Here is a 23421-nt window from a genome sequence, read left to right as displayed (position 1 = left end):
CACCACAAAGGCTGTGGGGGTTTTGAAGCATGGGGCTGGTGTGGTAGTCTCCTGCCAGTGGGAACTTAGTGAGCTGGGTGGAGAGTTTTGGAGCTCTGGGGCAGAGAGTCTCCATGTGATAAGAACTGGTCATTGAGACTGCCAGAGCTGAGAATAGCTGGGTGAAGTGCAGGAAATTGGAGTTCATTTTAATATTTCTTGCAACAGGTGGCAAATCAATGTGTTGGGCAAGAATCCACAAAAAAATTAAAGATTATTAGCCTGAGGATTAGAATTTTATTTTAGTTTATTTTTGTTAAGTGAGTTGCTTATTAGCACTGAGATGAGTCTCAAGAGAGGGGCTCAAGAGAGGGGGTGGGTGGAGGTGGGGGGAATTGAAACAAAGAAAGCAGGCTCTGAGGTCCCTGCTGCAGGGACTGCAGGCTTCTCTGAGACAGAAAAAGGAGGATGGAAGTTGCCTACTTCCTAGGGCAGAGATGGATTGAACTGTGAATTTATAAAATTGGGATTATTTGCTTTTAGGAAAGATTTATATACAGATTTTTTTTCTGAATCACGTGGAGATTTTCACCTGCAGAACTAAGATAGGGAAAATTAGTCACTGATTCCCAAGTAAAGAGGGCAGTGATAATTACCTGCTATAACAGGCATTAACTAATAAATGTCTGTAGGTCCAGGCAGAGAGCTCAACAGGTAGATATTATAACAGGTATTGATGAAATTAATGTCTTTGGCTCCAGGCAGAGAGCTGAACAGATAGATGGTATAACAAGATGGCTGCTATAGGCAGAGAACCAAACAGAAAGAAGATATAGAGATACATTGCTCTAATATGCCTCACAGGATACTCAACTTTTGTCTAATGTGAGCTCCAAAGGAATCTTGGGTTTTTATCCTGCTTGGCAAAATAGAAAAGACCTAAGAATAGGCACAAACAGTATTTTAGTTTACTTCATTTGTTTTGAATTGCTTTAATTTTCAAAATGGGTGTGGTTTTTGAGTTTTGTGGTTATATTATTCCTCTGGGAGAGAGTTAAATATAAAAGTTTTTTGGTTACTGGCTCAAGGATATGCTGATTTGGGAGAAAGGTTTTATCTTTGCGTTTTTAGAAAAGGTGATTAGTGTCTGTATACCTTCCAGAGTAATATGAGTCAGATTTGATAGAGACCCCCAGAGAATTAGATTCCAGAGATTCAAACAAAAAAGTTATCTTGATGATACTAAAATTTTGTTTTGAGATTTGTATATTACAGAATATATAGCCTTAGTGAGTCTCATCCTCAGACATGCTGAATTGACCTGATTAAACTCCTGATGTCCTAGACCTTCAGCCAGATCCAATCAGGACACAGACATTAGAGACTAATACAACCGTCTGCCTGGAGGTGGTTATTCTAAGGTTGCCTTTCTAGGGGAATTTAGAAATGGTCATAATTGGAACAGGGAGGAAATAGCCAGAATTGATTGTATAGCCATGATCTCATTTGATAGAAATTTTTTATAATTGTTACTAAGTTGAAGTCATAATTTTTTATTTTGGTACAGAATATATTTTGATGAAAAATCAAGGTTTTTATTGGTATAAATTTCTTTTATTGATACAAAATTTTTAAAAGTACAGGGCTTAGACCCAGTCCTTCTATAACTTTAATTGTAAACTGATGTGAGATGTTTAAGTCTGTGAGTTAAGGGCCTAGTAGCAAATTCATGGCTCTGAGTTAGTTGTTAGGGTGTTTTCAGATGTTTTAATTAGAAATAGCTTAGGGTAATTAATGGATAACAGTCTAGATTACTTTACATAGATAGTTTTCAACAACGTCAGAAATCCACAGAATGTAACATTTAATGTTATGCATTCACTTGTTGTTGAGACAAATCTGTTCCTAACAGCTTCTCAATTCACGGATTCAAAGAAGCAGTGATCATCTGTACCTACAGGTGAGGCTGTACATTTGTGAAATTGCCAATCTCCCTGCAGACCTGTGCTGTTCTTGAAAGGACACAATTACAAGTTAGGACAGCTTAGTTCTGCTGAGACAGAATAGGCTAGTCCTTAATAACTCCAGTTTTTCAAAGGTCTGTCAGATGATCCTGGGCTAGAAGGCTGAAGGTGAATGTTTCAACTTCCTGACTTACTGGGGCTATACAGGTAGGCAGTTGTCTCCATAATTTGTCTTAGTTCTGGAAGCTGTGTTAGGCTTCCTATATATTTTCAGTTAATGTTGGTCATTTGCGGATTTCTGAGGGTGTTGAAAGACTACTTATAGTTTCATAGCCATCCCAGGCTATTTACTTTGAGAGAACAGATTTGAGAGGATGGTTTTCAAATGGCATACAATCTAAAGCTGGGATATAAGTCAAGTGTAGAATTATAAGTCTTTCAAGTTAGGGTAGATGACAATGTTCTATTTTAGTGACAAAAATGATGCACTGGGTGTCAGCTCTATCTTATACCTTATAAATTACAAAATGGTAATAGTTGTGCTCAATTTATTTTTGAGAGAAAGGTTTTGTTTTTTATTAGAACAGAAAGGGGGAAGTATTGTGGATGGCCCTGGAGTGCTTGTGTTTTGATGTTAATTCAGCTTTCCCAGGAGAGGTTGTCTGGAACAATGAATAAGTCATGTATTCAGGTGACTCCTTGTGAACCATCCCCTAATGAATAAAGGAAATCAATCACTGGGCAAGTAGGCAGGTCTTCCAGGTTGGATGGAGGAAGAGAGGAAGGAGGAAAGAGTTAGGGACTTTTTGGATGGAGATAGTGAGAGGGCAAGATGTAGCTACTAAGTCTCCTGGTTTCTATGGCAAATCTGCCAGGATTTGCCACTGGAGGATTTAGATTTAATATGGCTTACAAGATTAGGATTCTAGTTGTTGAGCCCAGAGATTGAGTTACCATTGTTTCAGGAAAAAAAGGTGTGTGTGTGTGGGGGGGGATATAGATGTGTCTCATACTTCTCAGCATTTAAAAGAAAAGAATTATATCATGAAATCACGTAAGAATCTAGAGCATTACCCCAAGTAAAAAGACAAATACTATGTGGAAAGACAAATACTATGGTCTTATTTTTATCTGAAATAAAAGTTACATTCACAATCAAGACTGTGATTGTGAGTATTGTAGGCTGAGTAGGGCAGGTGGTGATTGAATGTTGAATGCTTGAAAATTGTTAAAATGGTGGGAGAGTCTTTTCTGGATATTTCTTGTTAATATACCATGAGGGCTAGGGAGTTGTTCTCTACCGATACAGAATGTGTATCCAAATATAACCTGTGGTTAATAGCAAAAGTGAAAATAGGATTTAAGATTCTTTTTATTTTGTATCTTTACATGAATGCATTCTGGGTCTAGAAAACAGTATACTGTACACAGGCACAAAGACGTCTGTTTAATGAAAATACATGTACCATATGGAACCAAGGGTCTACCAATGTGAAATGAAATCATGTGGCCATCTTTCCTTTGCTTTATATACTGCCACAAGAAATTCAAAAGAGTTGATATCTGAATTCCTAACTCAACAATTTCTGTAGCAATTGCCTGTCCTGGAACCAATGTGGAAGCAATTGTAATAACAATTGTAATGGTAAAAACAATAAAAGTACAGCTAAATACAAACATTGTTACTTTTGAAAAAGAAAACTTTTTTTTTGTTACAGTTGGGAAAAGGATAATGTATGTTTGAAGTCTCAGGAAAAATTGTAGAATTTAATAGAAACTTACCCATATCTCTGATTACTTTCTTGCAAGCCATTGGCTCTTTCAGAATGTGCCATATTGTTTATAGTTTAATTCTCCTGAAATAAGATAATAATAACAATATAGTATGAGTAGGTGAAACTTTCACTTGATTGGTATACAGCAGCATGCTTCATCTTTTAACAGTCTGCCACAGAAGCTGCTCAGAATGCACCCTGCCTGCATTCCCTTGCATATGAAGCTTCTGCGTAGATAGTTGATCTTGTTCATATTTTGTTATTGAGTTTGTGACTCATTCACCTCATTCTTAGATGAGAGTTGGAGTTAACTGAAATTGAGAATTGGAATAAAACAAGGAAAGTAAACTAGAAAATGTACTGTTTGCCCAGATATTAAATTTCATTCCCACTCTAATTCTGATTTGATATTGGCAGGGGAAATCTTGAAGCTCCCTAATACTTAGGACTCTCTATAAGATGTGCAATATTACTTTTTGATATCCAGCATTCTAAGGGGGGTAGTTTTCTCTTTCACCAACTACCAAGTTAGATGATCTACCATAAGTAGATCTGTAGTATTAAAACCTAGTATATTTTAGAAACCTATTTGTCATTAGAGCTGCATTAAGCACAACACATCCTTTCTTTGGGTTATACTTGTCCTAATCCCATCAATATGTGCATAAGTTATTATTTCACTACTGATGAAATATGCCCTTGATCAGTCTCATTTGTTAAAGCATATAGCATATAGCCCTGTACTGAGATGATACTAAAGATATGGGTATAACCTGTAGAGTGGAATTACTAACTAATTAAACAGTACAAAATATATGGCATTGTTAATATACTTTCAGATAATGACATTCCCAATGAAATAGTGTTCCAAGGAGTCAGAAAGGAATGCAGCACCAAGAAAGAGAAAAATGTAGTCATTCACCCTAGTGAGGATGATAGATATTGACACTTTCCATAGCGACTTTATAGCATCTCTAATTTAATATATACATAAAAAAGCAATAAAATAAGAAAGTCATGCAATAGTTGGTAAATATCATTAAAAGATTATGAAACTAACAATTACATAATAAAAACCACACATTCATAACATGAAAGTGTCTTAAATCTCACCTCAGTAAGAACATGATCTGTTGTCCATAACACTAGACTCATGTGTGGTTTTTCTCCCCAACAAATAACTTTTCTTTAATCTTGGTGCTTAGCCAACCTTGTATTATGCTCAGACAGCTGTACTATCTGATATAATCAGTGATGAAGTCCCATGTAAAGTACACGGTGTTCCTCATATGATGTTGCTGTTGGAAATAATGAAAGCAAAGCGAATCCACTGAGTAGAATAAGTACTCTTGAAAACAGTCTGCAATGATTGCACACATAGTTTCTGTTGTTTAGTTCCAGACTTTTAAAATAGCTGAATAAAATGAAATTATTAAGTACACCAGCAGTGTTTTGACAGAATATGCAACAGCTTACATGAAGCTCTGACTGTACTGATTCACACTGCTCCCTAGGATGTCCTTCTGAGTTTGCTATTTGTTAATATCTATATTATGGTCAACGTTTGGCTCACCTTACAAATATATTACCCAGGTATATTATATGCCTTACTAATTCATTTACAAATGACTTCCAAAATTATGAATTTATATATGAACCATTTATTAGTTACAAGACTCTAAAAGATATTTCTTTTCCTGAGGAGCTTACAACATCACCTTTCCATATAAGGTCCATACTGAAGTCTTATAACTCAGTGTCTTCAAATAAGCAGCTAAATATGTGAGACATTAATAAAAATGCAGAATTTTAAATTCATTTGTTTGTATCAAAATATAGGTAATATAACCTTAATAATATCACATTTTTAAAGTGAAGAGTTTAAGGTCAGTGACAATAGGCTCCTATGTAGTGTTGACAACCAGCTTAACTAGTCATCTGCAAACCAGGCTCATTCCCCCAAAGTGAGTTGTGTTTACATTAAATAATAACTCTTTCACTGTCAAATTTTAATAAGTTCTAGTAATACTCTGCCTCTATAATTTGTCTTTAAGTCATCTCAAAGATGGGGAATCAATGTCTGATTCCTTTTGTGTCTGGATTTTTTTTACTTAGCATGTTTCAAGGTTCAGCTGTTCATTAGAACTGAATTCTTTTTGTGATTGAAATATTACTCTGTGTGAATATTCCACCTCTGGCCTTTTATAAATAAAACCCTGTGGACATTTTCATCCAAGTTTCTGTTTGAGTGTTCTTTCATTTTGCTTCATGAATCGGGAAGAGAATAACTGGACCATGTTCTGTGTTTCTGCTTTTGAAGACTCACTAATCTTATTCTTGTGGAGATTGCACCACTTGTCATGTGCACAAGCAGCACATTGTTGTTCCCATTTCTTAATATCCTCATCAAAACCTGCTATGCTTTGCTACCAGCAACAGTAGTCCTAAAAGGTGTGAAGAAGTGGTGTCTCATAGTGATTTTTATTTTCCTTCAAAATAGTGATTCTGAGGAACTGTTAGACACTTGCTAGCCATTGCATAACTTTTTTTGGAGAAATATCTTTATTATAAGATTGTTAAATGTCTTTAAATTTACAAAATGGTGCTGAACTTTATTAAGTACTATATTGATATAATCATGTTTCTTGATTGTTAATTCTGTGTATCACATTGATTGATTTCTGTGTTGAAGTATGCTTACAATTGAATTGTATGAATTTCACAGATGGTATTTAATCACTTTCATATGTTGATTACATTTTGCTATTATTTGGAGAAATGTTTTGCATAAGTATTGTTTTAGCTTCCAATAGATTTGACATAAGTGATTTATAAAGACAGAAGATATATACTATCTTAAAATTTCAGAAGCTGCAGCCCATGATCAGTTGGCTATGTTGATTTCAGACCCGTTCTCCCCTGATTTTGGGAAAAGAGAGATCAAAGAGGAGGCAGCAAGGGGGTTGATGGCAGGAATTGGAAAAGGGGAGAAAGGATGAAGGAGGAGCAACAGGAAAAGGTTACAGATGAAGAGACTGGACTCCCAGTGATTCCTTCAAAGTTATAAACCGTTTGCCCTCTTAACTTACTTCCACTAACATCTGACTCCTAATGGTTCTTTACCCACACCTTGGTGGTCAGCAGATGTTTGACACATGGCTTCTGGGGAAGTTCAGATCCAAACTACAGCAAGTATTCACAAGGAACATGGACATGTTTTCTTTTTTTCTTTCTTCTTTTTTTTTTTTTTTTTTTTGATGTTATTACTGGTATTAGAGGATACCTGTCTTTTGGGACAAATTAAGAAGTATGACAGCTTCAATTTTTAAGAAGAAGTAAAGAAAATTGCTGTTATTCTGTAAGAGATTGGTGGGATTTACTAGCAATGCCACCTGGTTCAAGATTTAACAGAGATGTTTATAGTGATTCAAGCCCAGTCTGGTCTACAATGTTCTAGGCCAGCTTGGACTGCAGTGTGACCCTGTTTCAACTCCTACCTAGAAAAACTAACAACCTAACGTCCTACACACACACACACACACACACACACACACACGCACACACACACTTTCTTTTTCTCTAGAGAGTCTTATTAATATATCTGGTAGGAGAGGACATTACATGATGAATTTTATAAACAGTAACTAATCTAGCATATGACAACTCTGAGAAAGAACAGCATGACCCCAAATGCTTTCTTTTACTTGTAGATAAGAATGATCTGAGGTAACTTCTGGGAAGGTGACTAAGATTTTATCAAGGGAAGATGCCTGGAGGAAGAATAGGGGCAGTTTCAGGAATGCAAGGTGAACTGTTGGTCAGTAAAGCGACGAGTTCAGTTGTCAAGTAGATAACGTTGTTCTAGGCATTGAACCAAATCTTTTGGCAACTATTATAATTTTATGAGAACAAGGGAGAACCATCCTTCTGTTATAGAATTAATCTGATGCTATGGTAGACTGGGACTTGAACAAAACAGAGGCAGGTAGACTGCCTGATTGAGTTTGTGGTGGCAAGACATACTTTAGAGCAAGGCAGTTAAAGGGAAAATTGACAAGGAAAGAGTAAAAGGTAAAAATTCGATAATCAAATGTATGAACTGGCATAAAAGTGACTGTGAGAAACTGAGGAGAGATGGCTGTGGTCATGGAAGGTGACATTCAGCGTTGTCTTAGAACGAGCATCACATGAAGTTATTTGGCTTAAAGATAGAGATGTAGCCATCAGAAGATGTGAGATATACTCCCAACAGTCATTTATACTGAAGGAATAATTGGGTTTGCTTTTATATTCTGATGCTGTTATATAAAATCATGGGGAAGAGGTAACACAGCTAAGTGTGTCATTCCCAGGGGCATCTATTTGTGCAACAGATTTTCTGTAAACCTGATGGCAGTTTCTTCTTCCTCCGTATCATAGCAACGGGATATATATACCTGTTTATTAACCTAGAAAACTGGAATACCCAAAACATAATCCACACATCAAATGAGATACAAGAAGAAAGGAGGAGTGGCCCCTCGTTCTGGAAAGACTCAGTGAAGCAGTATTCGGCAAAACCAGAACGGGGAAGTGGGAAGGGGTGGGTGGGAGGACAGGGGGAGAGAAGGGGGCTTATGGGACTTTCGGGGAGTGGGGGGCTAGAAAAGGGGAAATCATTTGAAATGTAAATAAAAATATATTGAATAAAAAAAAAAGAAAAAAAATATGTACCTGTTCACCAAGTTCAATGAATGCTGTGAAGAGCAAGTGTCTAGTTTTATTTAATACATGATGTGTACATTTAGAGGGTACACTGCAATGCATAGAGAATAGATATATTGCTATTCATGATAAAATTAGGATAATTAGCATTTCTTTGTGTTTGGAACCCTCTGACTTGCAGTGGTTTCAAGATGCATAATAACCTGCTGTAAGTTACATCCACCTCTCTCTAAGTCTGGATTCCTAGAACTTAGTCTTCCTTTCTGTATCCACTAATCCTTTCTTCTCTATCCTTGCTGAGGATTCCCTAACTTCTTTTTTTTTTTATTCAATGTATTTTTATTTACATTTCAAATGATTTCCCCTTTTCTGGGTCCCCACTCCCTGCAAGTCCTATAAGCCCTCTTCCCTCCCCCTGTTCCTCCATCTACTCCTTCCCACTTCCTTGTTCTGGTATTCCCCTATACTGTTGCATTGAGTCTTTCCAGAACCAGGGGCCACTCCTCTGTTCTTTTTGGACATCATTTAATATGTGGATTATTTCTTGGGTATTCCAAGTTTCTAGGTTAATATCCACTTATAAGTGAGTGCATACCATGATTGATCTTTTGAGACTGGGTTACCTCACTTAGTATGATGTTCTCCAGCTCCCTCTATTTGTCTACGAATTTCATGAATTCATTGTTTCTAATGGCTGAATAGTACTCCATTGTGTAAATATACCACATTTTTTGCATCCATCCTTCCGTTGAGGGACACCTGGGTTCTTTCCAGCTTCTGGCTACTACAAATAGGGCTGCTATGAATATAGTGGAGCATGTGTCCTTATTACATGCTAGGGAATCCTCTGGGTATATGCCCAGGAGTGGTATAGCAGGGTCCTCTGGAAGTGCCTGCCATTTTCTGAGGAACCTCTAGATTGATTTCCAAAGTGGTTGCACCATTTTACAGTCCCACCAGGAGTGGAGGAGTGTTCCTCTTTCTCCACATCCTCGCCAGCCCCTACTGTCTCCTGAGTTTTTGACCTTAACCATTCTGACTGGTGTGAGGTGAAATCTCAGGGTCGTTTTGATTTGCATTTCCCTAATGATTAATGATATTGAACATTTCTTAAGGTGTTTCTCAGCCCTCCGAAGTTCTTCATGTGAAAATTCTTTTTTTTTTAGCTCGGTACCCCACTTTTTAATGGGGTTATTTGGTTCTCTGGGTTCTACCGTCTTGAGTTCTTCGTATATATTAGATATTAGTCCTCTGTCAGATTTAGGGTTGGTGAAGATCCTTTCCCAATCTGTTGGTTGAAGTTTTGTCCTTTTGACAGTGTCCTCTGTCTTACAGAAACTTTGTAGTTTTATGAGGTCCCATTTGTCAATTCTTGATCTTAGAGCATAAGCTATTGGTTCTATTCAGGAACTTTTCCCCTGTGCCCATGCCCTCCAGGGTCTTTACCAGTTTCTTTTCGATTAGTTTCAGTGTGTCAGGTTTTATGTGGAGGTCCTTGATCCATTTGGAGTTGAGCTTAGTACAAGGAGATAAGAATGGATTGATTCGCATTCTTCTGCATGCTGACCTCCAATTGAACCAGCACCATTTGTTGAAAAGACTATCTTTTTTCCACTGGATGCTTTCAGCGCCTTTGTCAAAGATCAAGTGGCCATAGGTGTGTGGGTTCATTTCTGGGTCTTCAATCCTATTCCATTGATCCGCTTGCCTGACATTGTACCAATACCATGAAGTTTTTATCACTATTGCTCTGTAGTAAAGTTTGAGGTCTGGAATACTGAATCCCCCTGAAGTTCTTTTACTGTTGAGAATAGTTTTAGGTATCCTGGGTTTTTTGTTATTCCAGATGAATTTGAGAATTGCTCTTTCTAGATCTATGAAGAACTGGGTTGGGATTTTGATGGGGATTTCATTGAATCTGTAAATTGCCTTTGGCAAGATGGCCATTTTAACTATATTAATACTGCCAATCCATGAGCCTGGAAGATTTTTCCGTTTTCTGAGATCTTCTTCGATTTCCTTCTTCAGAGATCTGAAGTTCTTCTCATATAGGTCTTTTACTTGTTTGGTTTGAGTCACCCCAAGATACTTTATGCTGTTTGTGGCTATTGTGAAAGGTGTCATTTCCCTAATTTCTTTCTCAGTCTGCTTATCCTTTGAGTATATAAAGGCTACTGATTTACTTGAGTTGATTTTGTAGCCAGCCACTTTGTTGAAGTTGTTTATCAGCTGTAGGAGTTCTCTAGTAGAGTTTTTTGGGTCACTTAAGTATACTATCATATCATCTGCAAATAGTGATAGTTTGACTTCTTCCTTTCCAATTTGTATCCCTTTGACCTCCTTATGTTGTCTAATTGCTCTAGCTAGGACTTCAAGAACTATATTGAAAAGATATGGAGAGAGGGGGCAGCCTTGTCTAGTCCCTGATTTTAGTGGGATTGCTTCAAGTTTCTCTCCATTTAGTTTGATGTTGGCTACCGGTTTGCTGTATATTGCTTTTACTATGTTTAGATATGGGCCTTGAATTCCTGTCCTTTCCAAGACTTTTAGCATGAAAGGATGCTGAATTTTGTCAAATGCTTTTTCAGCATCTAATGCAATGATCATGTGGTTTTTTACTTTGAGTTTGTTTATGTAGTGGATAGCATTTATGGATTTCCGTATATTGAACCATCCCTGCATCCCTGGGATGAAGCCTACTTGATCATGGTGGATTATCGTTTTGATGTGTTCTTGGATTCAGTGGACAAGAATTTTATTGAGTATTTTTGCATCGATATTCATAAGGGAAATTGGCCTGAAATTCTTTTTCTTAGTTGGATCTTTGTGTGGTTTTGGTATCAGCGTAATTGTGGCTTCGTAGGAGTTGGGTAGTGTTCCTTCTGTTTCTATTTGGTGGAATAGTTTGAAGAGTATTGGTGTTAAGTCTTCTTTGAAGGTCTGATAGAATTTTGCACTGAAACCATCTGGTCCTGTTCTTTTTTTTGGTCGGAAGGCTATCTATGACCCCCTCTATTTCTTTAGGGGTTATTGGTCTGTTTAGATGATCTATTTGATCCTGGTTTAATTTTGGCATTTGGTATCTGTCTAAGAAATTGTCCATTTCCTCCAGATTCTCCAGTTGTGAGGAGTACAGGCTTTTGTAGTAGGATCTGATGATTTTTTGAATTTCCTCAGTTTCTGTTGTAATATCTCCGTTTTCATTTCTAATTTTGTTAATTTGGATACTTTCTCTGTGTCCTTTGGCTAGTCTGGCTAAGGGTTTATCTATCTTGTTGATTTTTTCAAAGAACCAGCTTTTGGTTTTGTTGATTTTTTGTATGGTTCTCTTGGTTTCTACTTGATTGATTTCAGCCCTGAGTTTGATGATTTCCTGTCTTCTCCTCCTCCTGGGTGAATTAGCTTCTTTTTGTTCCAGGGCTTTCAGTTGTTCCTTTAATCTTCTAGTGTATGCTCTCTCAAATTTCTTTTTGGAGGCACTCAAAGCTATGAATTTTCCTCTTAGCACTGCTTTCATTGTGTCCCATAGATTTGTGTATGTTGTGCCTTCATTTTTGTTAAATTCTAAAAAATCTTTGCTTTCTTTCTTTATTTCTTCCTTGACCAAGGTATCATTGAGTAGAGTATTGTTCATACTTATGTATGAACAATAAAAGCCCATGTGTATGTGGGCTTTCTGTTGTTTTTATTGTTAATAAATACCACTTTTACCCCATAGTGATCTGATAGGAGGCATGGGATTATTTTGATCTTCTTATATTTGTTGAGGTCTGTCTTGTGAGCAACTATATGATCGATTTTGGAGAAGGTACCATGATGTGCTGAGAAAAAGGTATATTCTTTTGCTTTGGGTTGAAAAGTTCTATATATATCTGTTAACTGCAATTGGTCCAACGCTTCAATTAGTTTCACTGTCTCCCTGTTTAGTTTCTGTTTTCCTGATCGGTCCATTGATGAGAGTGGTGTGTTGAAGTCACTCACAATTATTGTGTTAGGCACAATGTGTGCTTTGAGCTTTAGTAAAGTTTCTTTTATGAATGAGGGAGTCCTTGTATTTGGAGCATAGATGTTCAGGATTGAGAGTTCTTCTTGTTTAATTTTTTTCCTTTGACCAGCAAGAAGTGACCTTCCATGTCCCTTTTGATGACATCAGGTTGAAAGCCAATTTTATCTGATATTAGAATGGCAACTCCTGCTTGTTTCCTGAGACCATTTGCTTGTAGAATTGTCTTCCAGCCTTTTACTCTAAGGTAGTTTTTGTCTTTGACACTGAGGTGTGTTTCTTGTATGCAGCAAAATGTAGGGTCCTATTTACGTATCCAGTCGGTTAGTCTATGTCTTTTTATTGGGGAGTTGAGTCCATTGATGTTAAGAGATATTAAGGAGTAGTGGTCATTGCTTCCTATCTTTTTTGATGTTAATTTTATACTTGTGTGGTTATCTTCTTTTGGGTTTGATGAAAGAGGCTTAATATCCTGCTTTTTCCAGGGTATAGTTTTCCTCATTGTAATGGTGTTTTCCCCCTATTATCCTTTGTAGGGCTGGGTTTGTGGAAAGATATTGTGTAAATTTGGTTTTGTCATGGACTATCTTGGTTTTTCCATCTATAGTGATTGAGAGCTTCGCTGGGTATAGTAGTCTTGGCTGCATTTGTGTTCTCTTAGAGTCTGCATGAGCTCTGCCCAGGATCTTTTAGCTTTCATGGTCTCTGGTGAGAAGTCTGGTGTAATTCTGATAGGTCCTCCTTTATATGTTACTTGCCCTTTTTCTCTTACTGCCCTAAGTATTCTCTCTTTGTTTAGTACTTTTGGGGTTTTGATTATTATGTGACGGGAGGTAGTTCTGTTCTGGTCCAGTCTGTTTGGAGCTCTGTAGGCTTCTTGTATATTCATGGGCATCTCTTTCTTTAGGATAGGGAAGTTTTCTTCCATAATTTTGCTGAAGATATTTATTGGCCCTTTAAGTTGTAAATCTTCACTCTCATCAATGCCTATAATCCTTAGATTTGGCTTTCTCATTGTGTCTTGGAATCCTGGATGTTTTGGGTTACAAGCTTTTTGCATTTTGCATTTTCTTTGACTTTTGAGTCCATGGTTTCTATGGTATCTTCGGCATCTGAGATTTTTACTTCTATCTCTTGTATTCTGTTGTTGATATTTGCATCTATGGTCCCTGATATCTTCCCAAGGTTTTCTATCTCCAAAGTTGTCTCCATTCATGCTTTCTTAGTTGTTTCTACTTCTGTTTTTAGATCCTGGAAGTTTTTTGCTCAGTTCTGTCATTTGCTTGTTTGTGTTTTCCTCTAATTCTTTGAGAGATTTTTGTGTTTCTTCTTTCATGACATCTGCCTGTTGATCAAAGTTCTCTTGTATTTTTTTAAGTGATTTTTGCATTTCCTCCTTATTGGGTACAAACTTCTGACCCATATTGTCCTGAATTTCTTTAAGTGATTTTTGTGTTTTCCTTGTAAGGGCTTCTAGCTTTTGATCATTTTTCTCCTGAATTTCTTTAAGAGATTTATTTTTGTCCTTCATGTGTTCCTCTAACAGCATCCTTTCCAGTGCTTTTAAATCCAAGTCTTGTTTTTCTTATTTGTTGGGGTATCCAGGACTTGCTATTGTTGGAGAATTGGGTTCAGATGCTTCCATAATGCCTTGGTTTCTGTTAGTAACATTCCTATGCTTGCCTTTAGCCATCTAGTTCTCACTGATGTTAGATGGTCTTATTGTCACTTGCTGGTGCTTCAACCTATTGTGGACCTTTAGGGCTATTTCTGAGACACTGGATGACTGGGTTTCCTCTGGCACAGATTACTGATATGCTGCCTTTCTCTTTTGGGCCTTTGGAGGCCTGCTCAGTCTTGCCTCAAGAAAGGTTATACTTAGGTTGTCAAGGTGAACCAGGTGTTCTCAGACTGCTCTGTTATGGAGCAAAGATGGTATGTGGGTGGCCACTCCCTCTGTTGATTCTCATGTAGGATACAGGCCCCACGACTGACCAGCTTGCAGATAAACCACCTATGTTCTCAGGTCCTGAGCGCAGGTAGACCCCTGGAGATTTGCATCCCCAGAGATCTTAAGCTCAGGATAATACAGTACCTAGTGATGTTTTTCTGCCCTGGCAGGCCATGAAGATGGCCAGGGGGAGTTGCTCCCTTTGTTGTTCTCTGTGCAGAATACAGGCCCTAAGACCTATCAGCTGGTAGATGAACCACCTGTGTGCTCAGGTCCTGGGCACAGGCAGACCTCTGGCAGTTTGCACCCTCAGAGATCTAAAGGTCCGGGTAATACAATACCCAGTGAAGCTCTTTTGCTCTGGCAGGCAGTGAATATGGCCCGCGGGGATTCTCTCCCTCTGCTGGTTTCCAGGCAGGACACAGGCCCCATGGTCGGAGATCTGGCAGACAAACCGCCTGTGTGCTCAGTTCTTGGGTGCAGGCAGACCCCTGGTGGTTTGCACCCCTAGAGATCTAAAGCTTGGGGTGATACAGTACCTAGTGATGCTCCACTCTTAGCGAATATGGCCGCGGGGGTTTCTCTCCCTCTCATGGTCTTCAGAAGGCTTCCCTAACTTCTTCTTTTTTTTTTTTTTAATTTTTTATTCGATATAATTTATTTACATTTCAAATGATTTCCCCTTTTCTAGCCCCCCCCACTCCCCGAAAGTCCCATAAGCCCCCTTCTCTTCCCCTGTCCTCCCACCCACCCCTTCCCACTTCCCCATTCTGGTTTTGCCGAATACTGTTTCACTGAGTCTTTCCAGAACCAGGGGCCACTCTTCCTTTCTTCTTGTACTTCATTTGATGTGTGGATTATGTTTTGGGTATTCCAGTTTTCTAGGTTAATAACCACTTATTAGTGAGTGCATACCATGATTCACCTTTTGAGTCTGGGTTACCTCACTTAGTATGATGTTCTCTAGCTCCATCCATTTGCCTAAGAATTTCATGAATTCATTGTTTCTAATGGCTGAATAGTACTCCATTGTGTAGATATACCACATTTTTTGCATCCACTCTTCTGTTGAGGGATACCTGGGTTCTTTCCAGCATCTGGCAATTATAAATAGGGCTGCTATGAACATAGTAGAGCATGTATCCTGATTACATGGTGGGGAATCCTCTGGGTATATGCCCAGGAGTGGTATAGCAGGATCTTCTGGAGGTGAGGTGCCCAGTTTTCGGAGGAACCGCCAGACTGATTTCCAGAGTGGTTGTACCAATTTGCAACCCCACCAGCAGTGGAGGAGTGTTCCTCTTTCTCCACACCCTCTCCAACACCTGCTGTCTCCTGAATTTTTAATCTTAGCCATTCTGACTGGTGTAAGATGAAATCTTAGTGTTGTTTTGATTTGCATTTCCCTAATGACTAATGAGGTTGAGCATTTTTTAAGATGCTTCTCTGCCATCCGAAGTTCTTCAGGTGAGAATTCTTTGTTTAACTCTGTACCCCATTTTTTAATAGGGTTGTTCGGTTTTCTGGAGTCTAACTTCTTGAGTTCTTTATATATATTGGATATTAGCCCTCTATCTGATGTAGGATTGGTGAAGATCTTTTCCCAATTTGTTGGTTGCCAATTTGTCCTCTTGATGGTGTCCTTTGCCTTACAGAAACTTTGTAATTTTATGAGGTCCCATTTGTCAATTCTTGCTCTTAGAGCATACGCTATTGGTGTTCTGTTCAGAAACTTTCTCCCTGTACCGATGTCCTCAAGGGTCTTCCCCAGTTTCTTTTCTATTAGCTTCAGAGTGTCTGGCTTTATGTGGAGGTCCTTGATCCATTTGGATTTGAGCTTAGTACAAGGTGACAAGAATGGATCAATTCGCATTCTTCTGCATGCTGACCTCCAGTTGAACCAGCACCATTTGTTGAAGGCTTCCCTAACTTCTAATGACCTTTAGTCTGTTCTATTTGTGAGGCATCAAAGTTTTAAATTTCCATTTGAGTCAGAGTCTTCAGTTTTTATCTTCGGATTCCTAATTTCACAATCTTTAATGATTTTATTTACAATTTCCAGCTTTATTATAATATAATTGACAAATACAATTGTATGTACTTAACAAGATGGTTGGATGAACATATTCATTTTTTTTTTATTATTCGATATAATTTATTTACATTTCAAATGATTTCCCCTTTTCTAGCCCCCCCCCCCACTCCCCGAAAGTCCCGCAAGCCCCCTTCTCTTCCCCTGTCCTCCCACCCACCCCTTCCCACTTCCCCGTTCTGGTTTTGCTGAATACTGTTTCACTGAGTCTTTCCAGAACCAGGGGCCACTCCTCCTTTCTTCTTGTACCTCATTTGATGTGTGGATTATGTTTTGGGTATTCCAGTTTTCTAGGTTAATATCCACTTATTAGTGAGTGCATACCATGATTTATCTTTTGAGTCTGGGTTACCTCACTTAGTATGATATTCTCTAGCTCCATCCATTTGCCTAAGAATTTCATGAATTCATTGTTTCTAATGGCTGAATAGTACTCCATTGTGTAGATATACCACATTTTTTGCATCCACTCTTCTGTTGAGGGATACCTGGGTTCTTTCCAGCATCTGGCAATTACAAATAGGGCTGCTATGAACATAGTAGAACATGTATCCTTATTACATGGTGGGGAGTCTTCTGGGTATATGCCCAGGAGTGGTATAGCAGGATCTTCTGGAAGTAAGGTGCCCAGTTTTCGGAGGAACCGCCAGACTGATTTCCAGAGTGGTTGTACCAATTTGCAACCCCACCAGCAGTGGAGGAGTGTTCCTCTTTCTCCACACCCTCTCCAACACCTGCTGTCTCCTGAATTTTTAATCTTAGCCATTCTGACTGGTATAAGATGAAATCTTAGGGTTGTTTTGATTTGCATTTCCCTAATGACTAATGAAGTTGAGCATTTTTTAAGATGCTTCTCTGCCATCCGAAGTTCTTCAGGTGAGAATTCTTTGTTTAACTCTGTACCCCATTTTTTAATAGGGTTGTTTGGTTTTCTGGAGTCTAACTTCTTGAGTTCTTTATATATATTGGATATTAGCCCTCTATCTGATGTAGGATTGGTGAAGATCTTTTCCCAATTTGTTGGTTGCCGATTTGTCCTCTTGATGGTGTCCTTTGCCTTACAGAAACTTTGTAATTTTATGAGGTCCCATTTGTCAATTCTTGCTCTTAGAGCATACGCTATTGGTGTTCTGTTCAGAAACTTTCTCCCTGTACCGATGTCCTCAATGGTCTTCCCCAGTTTTTTTTCTATTAGCTTCAGAGTGTCTGGCTTTATGTGGAGGTCCTTGATCCATTTGGATTTGAGCTTAGTACAAGGAGACAAGGATGGATCAATTCGCATTCTTCTGCATGCTGACCTCCAGTTGAACCAGCACCATTTGTTGAAAAGGCTATCTTTTTTCCATTGGATGTTTTCAGCCTCTTTGTCGAGGATCAAGTGGCCATAGGTGTGTGGGTTCATTTCTGGATCTTCAATCCTGTTCCATTGATCCTCCTGCCTGTCACTGTACCAATACCATGCAGTTTTTAACACTATTGCTCTGTAGTATTGCTTGAGGTCAGGGATACTGATTCCCCCAGATTTTCTTTTGTTGCTGAGAATAGTTTTAACTATCCTGGGTTTTTTGTTGTTCCAGATGAATTTGATAATTGCTCTTTCTAACTCTGTGAAGAATTGAGTTGGGATTTTGATGGGTATTGCATTGAATCTGTATAGTGCTTTAGGCAAAATGGCCATTTTAACTATATTGATTCTGCCGATCCATGAGCATGGGAGGTTTTCCCATTTTTTGAGGTCTTCTTCCATTTCCTTCTTCAGAATCTTGAAGTTCTTGTCATACAGATCTTTCACATGTTTGGTAAGAGTCACCCCAAGATACTTTATACTGTTTGTGGCTATTGTGAAGGGGGTCATTTCCCTAATTTCTTTCTCAGCCTGCTTATCCTTTGAGTATAGGAAGGCCACTGATTTGCTTGAGTTGACTTTATAACCTGCCACTTTGCTGAAGTTGTTTATCAGCTGTAGGAGCTCTCTAGTGGAGTTCTTTGGGTCACTTAGGTAGACGATCATGTCATCTGCAAATAATGATAGTTTGACTTCTTCCTTTCCAATTTGTATCCCTTTGACCTCCTTATGTTGTCGAATTGCCCGAGCTAGTACCTCAAGTACAATATTGAAAAGATAAGGAGAAAGGGGGCAGCCTTGTCTGGTCCCTGATTTCAGTGGGATTGCTTCAAGTTTCTCTCCATTTAGTTTGATGCTGGCTACCGGTTTGCTGTATATTGCTTTTACTATGTTTAGGTATGGGCCTTGAATTCCTGTTCTCTCCAAGACTTTAAGCATGAAGGGATGCTGAATTTTGTCAAATGCTTTTTCAGCATCCAATGAAATGACCATGTGGTTTTGTTCTTTGAGTTTGTTTATGTAGTGGATTGTATTGATGGATTTCCGTATATTGAACCAACCCTGCATTCCCGGGATAAAGCCTACTTGATCATGGTGGATGATCGTTTTGATGTGTTCTTGGATTCGGTTGGCAAGAATTTTATTGAGTATTTTTGCATCGATGTTCATAAGGGAAATTGGTCTGAAGTTCTCTTTCTTTGTTGGATCTTTGTGTGGCTTTGGTATCAGCGTAATTGTGGCTTCGTAGAAGGAATTGGGTAGTGTTCCTTCTGTTTCTATTTTGTGGAATAGTTTGAAGAGTATTGGTGTTAACTCTTCTTTGAAGGTCTGGTAGAATTCTGCACTGAAGCCATCTGGTCCTGTGCTTTTTTTGGTTGGAAGACTTTCTATGACTCCTTCTATTTCTTTAGGCATTATGTGACTGTTTAGATGGTCTAGTTGGTCCTGATTTAATTTTGGTATTTGGTATCTGTCAAGGAAATTGTCCATTTCCTCCAGATTCTCCAGTTGTGTTGAGTATAGGCTCTTGTAGTAGGATCTGATGATTTTTTGGATTTCCTCAGTTTCCGTTGTTATATCTCCCTTTTCATTTCTAAGTTTGTTAATTTGGATACTTTCTCTGTGCCCTTTGGTCATTCTGGCTAAGGGTTTATCTATCTTGTTGATTTTCTCAAAGAACCAGCTCCTCATATTGTTGATTTTTTTGTATGGTTCTCTTTGTTTCTACTTGATTGATTTCGGCCCTGAGTTTGATGATTTCCTGCCTTCTACTCCTCCTGGGCGAAATAGCTTCTTTTTGTTCCAGGGCTTTCAGGTGTGTCATTAAGCTGGTAATGTATGCTCTCTCCATTTTCTTTTTGGAGGCACTCAGGGCTATGAGTTTTCCTCTTAGCACTGCTTTCATTGTGTCCCATAGATTTGGGTATGTTGTGTTTTCATTTTCATTGTGTTCTAAAAAGTCTTTAATTTCTTTCTTTATTTCTTCCTTGACCAAGGTATCATTGAGTAGAGTATTGTTCAGTTTCCACGTGTATGTGGGCTTTCTGTTGTTTCTGTTGCTATTGAAGACCACTTTTACTCCATAGTGATCAGATAGGAGGCATGGGATTAGTTCGATCTTCTTATATTTGTTGAGGTCTGTCTTGTGACCAATTATATGGTCGATTTTGGAGAAGGTACCATGAGGTGCTGAGAAAAAGGTATATTCTTTTGTTTTAGGATAGAATGTTCTATATATATCTGTTAAATCTAATTGGTCCAAAGCTTCAATTAGTTTCATTGTGTCCCTGTTTAGTTTCTGTTTTCCTGATCGGTCCATTGAGGAAAGTGCAGTGTTGAAGTCACCCACAATTATTGTGTTAGGTGCAATGTGTGCTTTTAGTTTTAATAAAGTTTCTTTTACAAAAGAGGGTGCCCTTGCATTTGGGGCATAGATGTTCAGGATTGACAGTTCTTCTTTTTGTATTTTTCCTTTGACCAGCAAGAAGTGTCCCTCAGGGTCTCTTTTGATGACTTTGGGTTGAAAGTCAATTTTATCTGATATTAAAATGGCTACTCCAGCTTGTTTCCTGGGACCATTTGCTTGTAAAATTGTCTTCCAGCCTTTTACTCTAAGGTAGTGTTTGTCTTTGACCCTGAGGTGTGTTTCCTGTAAGCAGCAAAATGTAGGGTCCTGTTTACGTATCCATTCAGTTAGTCTGTGTCTTTTTATTGGGGCATTAAGTCCATTGATGTTAAGAGATATTAAGGAATAGTGATTGTTACTTCCTATCATTTTTGACGTTATTTTTTAAATTTGAATGCTTAACTTCTTTTGGGTTTGATGAAAGGTTACTATCTTGCTTTTTCCAGGGTGAAGTTTCCCTCCTTGTATTGGTGTTGTCCTCCTATTATCCTTTTTAGGGCCGGGTTTGTGGATAGATATTGGGTAAACTTGGTTTTGTCATGAAATATCTTAGTTTCTCCATCTATGGTGATTGAGAGTTTTGCTGGATATAGTAGTTTTGGTTGGCATTTGTGTTCTCTTAGAGTCTGCATGAGATCTGCCCAGGACCTTCTAGCCTTCATAGTCTCAGGTGAAAAGTCTGCTGTGATTCTGATAGGTCTTCCTTTATATGTTACTTGGCCTTTTTCTCTTACTGCCTTTAGTATTCTTTCTTTGTTTAGAACATTTGGTGTTTTGATTATTATGTGACGGGAAGTATTTCTGTTCTGGTCCAGTCTGTTTGGAGTTCTGTAGGCTTCTTGTATATTCATGGGCATCTCTCTCTTTAGGTTAGGGAAGTTTTCTTCCATAATTTTATTGAAGATATTTGCTGGCCCTTTAAGTTGTAAATCTTCACTCTCCTCTATGCCTATAATCCTTAGGTTTGGTCTTCTCATTGTGTCCTGGATTTCCTGGATATTTTGGGTTACAAGCTTTTTGCATTTTGCATTTTCTTTAACTGTTGAGTCCATGGTTTCTATGGAATCTTCAGCATCTGAGATTCTTTCTTCTATCTCTTGTATTCTGTTGTTGATATTTGTATCTCTGTCCCCTGATTTCTTCCCAAGGCTTTCTATCTCCAAAGTTGTCTCCCTTTGAGTTTTCTTAGTTGTTTCTACTTCTGATTTTAGATCCTGGATGGTTTTGCTTAGCTCCTTCACTTGCATGTTTGTGTTTTCCTGTAATTCTTTAAGAGATTTTTGTGTTTTCTCTTTCATGAGCTCAGCCTGTTGACCAAAGTTCTCCTGTATTTCTTTAAGAGATTTTTGTGTTTCGTCTTTCATGACCTCAGCCTGTTGAGCAAAGTTCTCCTGTATTTCTTTAAGTGTTTTTTGCATTTCCTCCTTGTTGGTTTTTGTATTCTCCTGGATTTCTTTCAATGATTTTTGTGTTTCCCTTGCAAGGGCTTCTAACTTTTGATCCATTGTCTCCTGAATTTCTTTATGTATGACCTTCATGTGTTCCTGTACCAGCATCATGACCAGTGATTTTAAATCCAAATCTTGTTTTACTGGTGTGATGGGGTATCCAGGACATGTTGGTAGAGGAGAATTGGGTTCAGATGTTGCCATATTGCCTTGATTTCTGTTAGTGACGTTCCTGCGTTTGCCTTTTGCCATCTAGATCTCACTGGTGTTAGTTTATCTTGTCAGTGCTGGACTCACCAGTGCAAGCTGCCCCTTCCCAGTTGGCCTCTGGTGCACAGCTTACCTCCTGCACTGCTTGTAGACAGTGTGCTGCTGCCCAGGCTGTTCAGATCCCAAAGCAGGCACCGGAAGGCTCCCGCTGGGGCCCGCTGGATTCACTGGAGCACACTGACTTCTCCCAGCTGGCCGCCCGGAAGCCCAGCTAGCCACTTGCAGGACTTGGAGATGTAATGCTGCCGCCCAGACTGATCTGGATCCGGAAGCGGAGAGAGTAGAGCTAAGGGCTTCTGCCTGAGGCCTTGCCCCAGATTGTGTCTGTGGAGCAGATGGAGCCAGTGTGCACTCCCAGGGAGTGCCGACGGTGTATGCTACTGTGACCTCCCCTGTGTACCGCTCACTCCGGTGGGCAGCCGATCTGCCAACCGGGCTGTCGCACACAAGGTTAGCCTGGCCGCCCAGTCCCTGAGTCCAGGCAAAAGCCTGGGAGGCCAAGGTCTGAGCAAAGTTCCCCTACGGCTTTGACTGTTAATTGGGTTTGCCAGGTGACTAGGATGGCGGGCGTGCGCGCCCGCGCTCCCTGAAAGCGCCGGGAGAGTCTGCTTTGCTAACAATCACCTGGGCGGGTTGACTCACAGATGGCCCACCAAGCCGCCCAGTTCTTGGGGTCAGTCCTGTGCCTTTTGGGGCCTGGGCCCCCGCTTTGTTAGCCTTAGGCTATGCCTGTTACAGGTCTGCCCGCCTGAGCTCTCTGTCGCCCTGCAGGCAAAATGGCGGCGGCGCGCTCGCAGGCCTGGGCAAAAAACCTCCTGGTTGGGTTGGCACCCCGATGGCCCCCCGACCCGCCCAGGGCCTGGGTGCAGGCCAACGCCCGTCGGGCTCAGACCACCGCGGTGTTGGCCTCGGATTATGTTTGTGTACCTCAGTCTGTCCGATTCCTGGAGTACGGAACCAAGATGGATGCTCCTCTCCTGACTGGTGGGAGGCCGAGTTCTGAAGTGGCCTCCGTGCAGGAAAGGCGCCGCACAACTGCAGCTGCTTGCTGTCCGGCTGGTCAGCGAAGGTCAGTGGTCGTGGGCGCAGGGCCTAACTGGTCCCTGTGACGCCTTGGTTCCACTGCTGATGGCCCTTCAGCTGGAGCAGCCACTGCTGCCGCTGCTGCCGCCGCCGCCGCCCGTGAACATATTCATTTTGAAGTGACTGCAATTGTGTCAGCTAACTCATCTGTCACTTCACTGTACATGTGTCTGTTTGTGGTAACAACATTGGAGTTATGCTTTTTGAAAACAGAATCATTATGCTATACTTTAGGACATCAGGTGTGATTTCTGGATTATATAACTTATATTTATGGTTTTTCTTAGTTGATTTGTAAATAATTACATAAGAGCTGCAAAGGGCCAACAAGATAACTCTGTAGCAAAAGAGCTTTCTGACAATGTGAATTTGATCTCCAGATCCCATAGTGGAAGGAAAG

At 39.5% G+C, this 23421-nt stretch overlaps 1 protein-coding gene across 1 annotated transcript in view; it reads right to left on the bottom strand.

Annotated features, from left to right (window-relative positions):
• Abcb5 (ATP binding cassette subfamily B member 5) overlaps nucleotides 1-3778 on the bottom strand; it is a 90521-nt gene extending 86743 nt beyond the window's left edge. Inside the window, exon 1 of the mRNA XM_052186653.1 lies at nucleotides 3726-3778. Coding sequence (XP_052042613.1) covers nucleotides 3726-3778 — 53 coding nt within the window. The remainder of the gene's footprint in view (nucleotides 1-3725) is intronic.
• Between the last annotated feature and the right edge of the window lie 19643 nt (nucleotides 3779-23421).

This window comes from Apodemus sylvaticus, chromosome 6, assembly GCF_947179515.1.
Source record: "Apodemus sylvaticus chromosome 6, mApoSyl1.1, whole genome shotgun sequence".
NCBI lineage: Eukaryota > Metazoa > Chordata > Mammalia > Rodentia > Muridae > Apodemus > Apodemus sylvaticus.
This window is presented reverse-complemented; position numbering and strand designations above follow the sequence as displayed.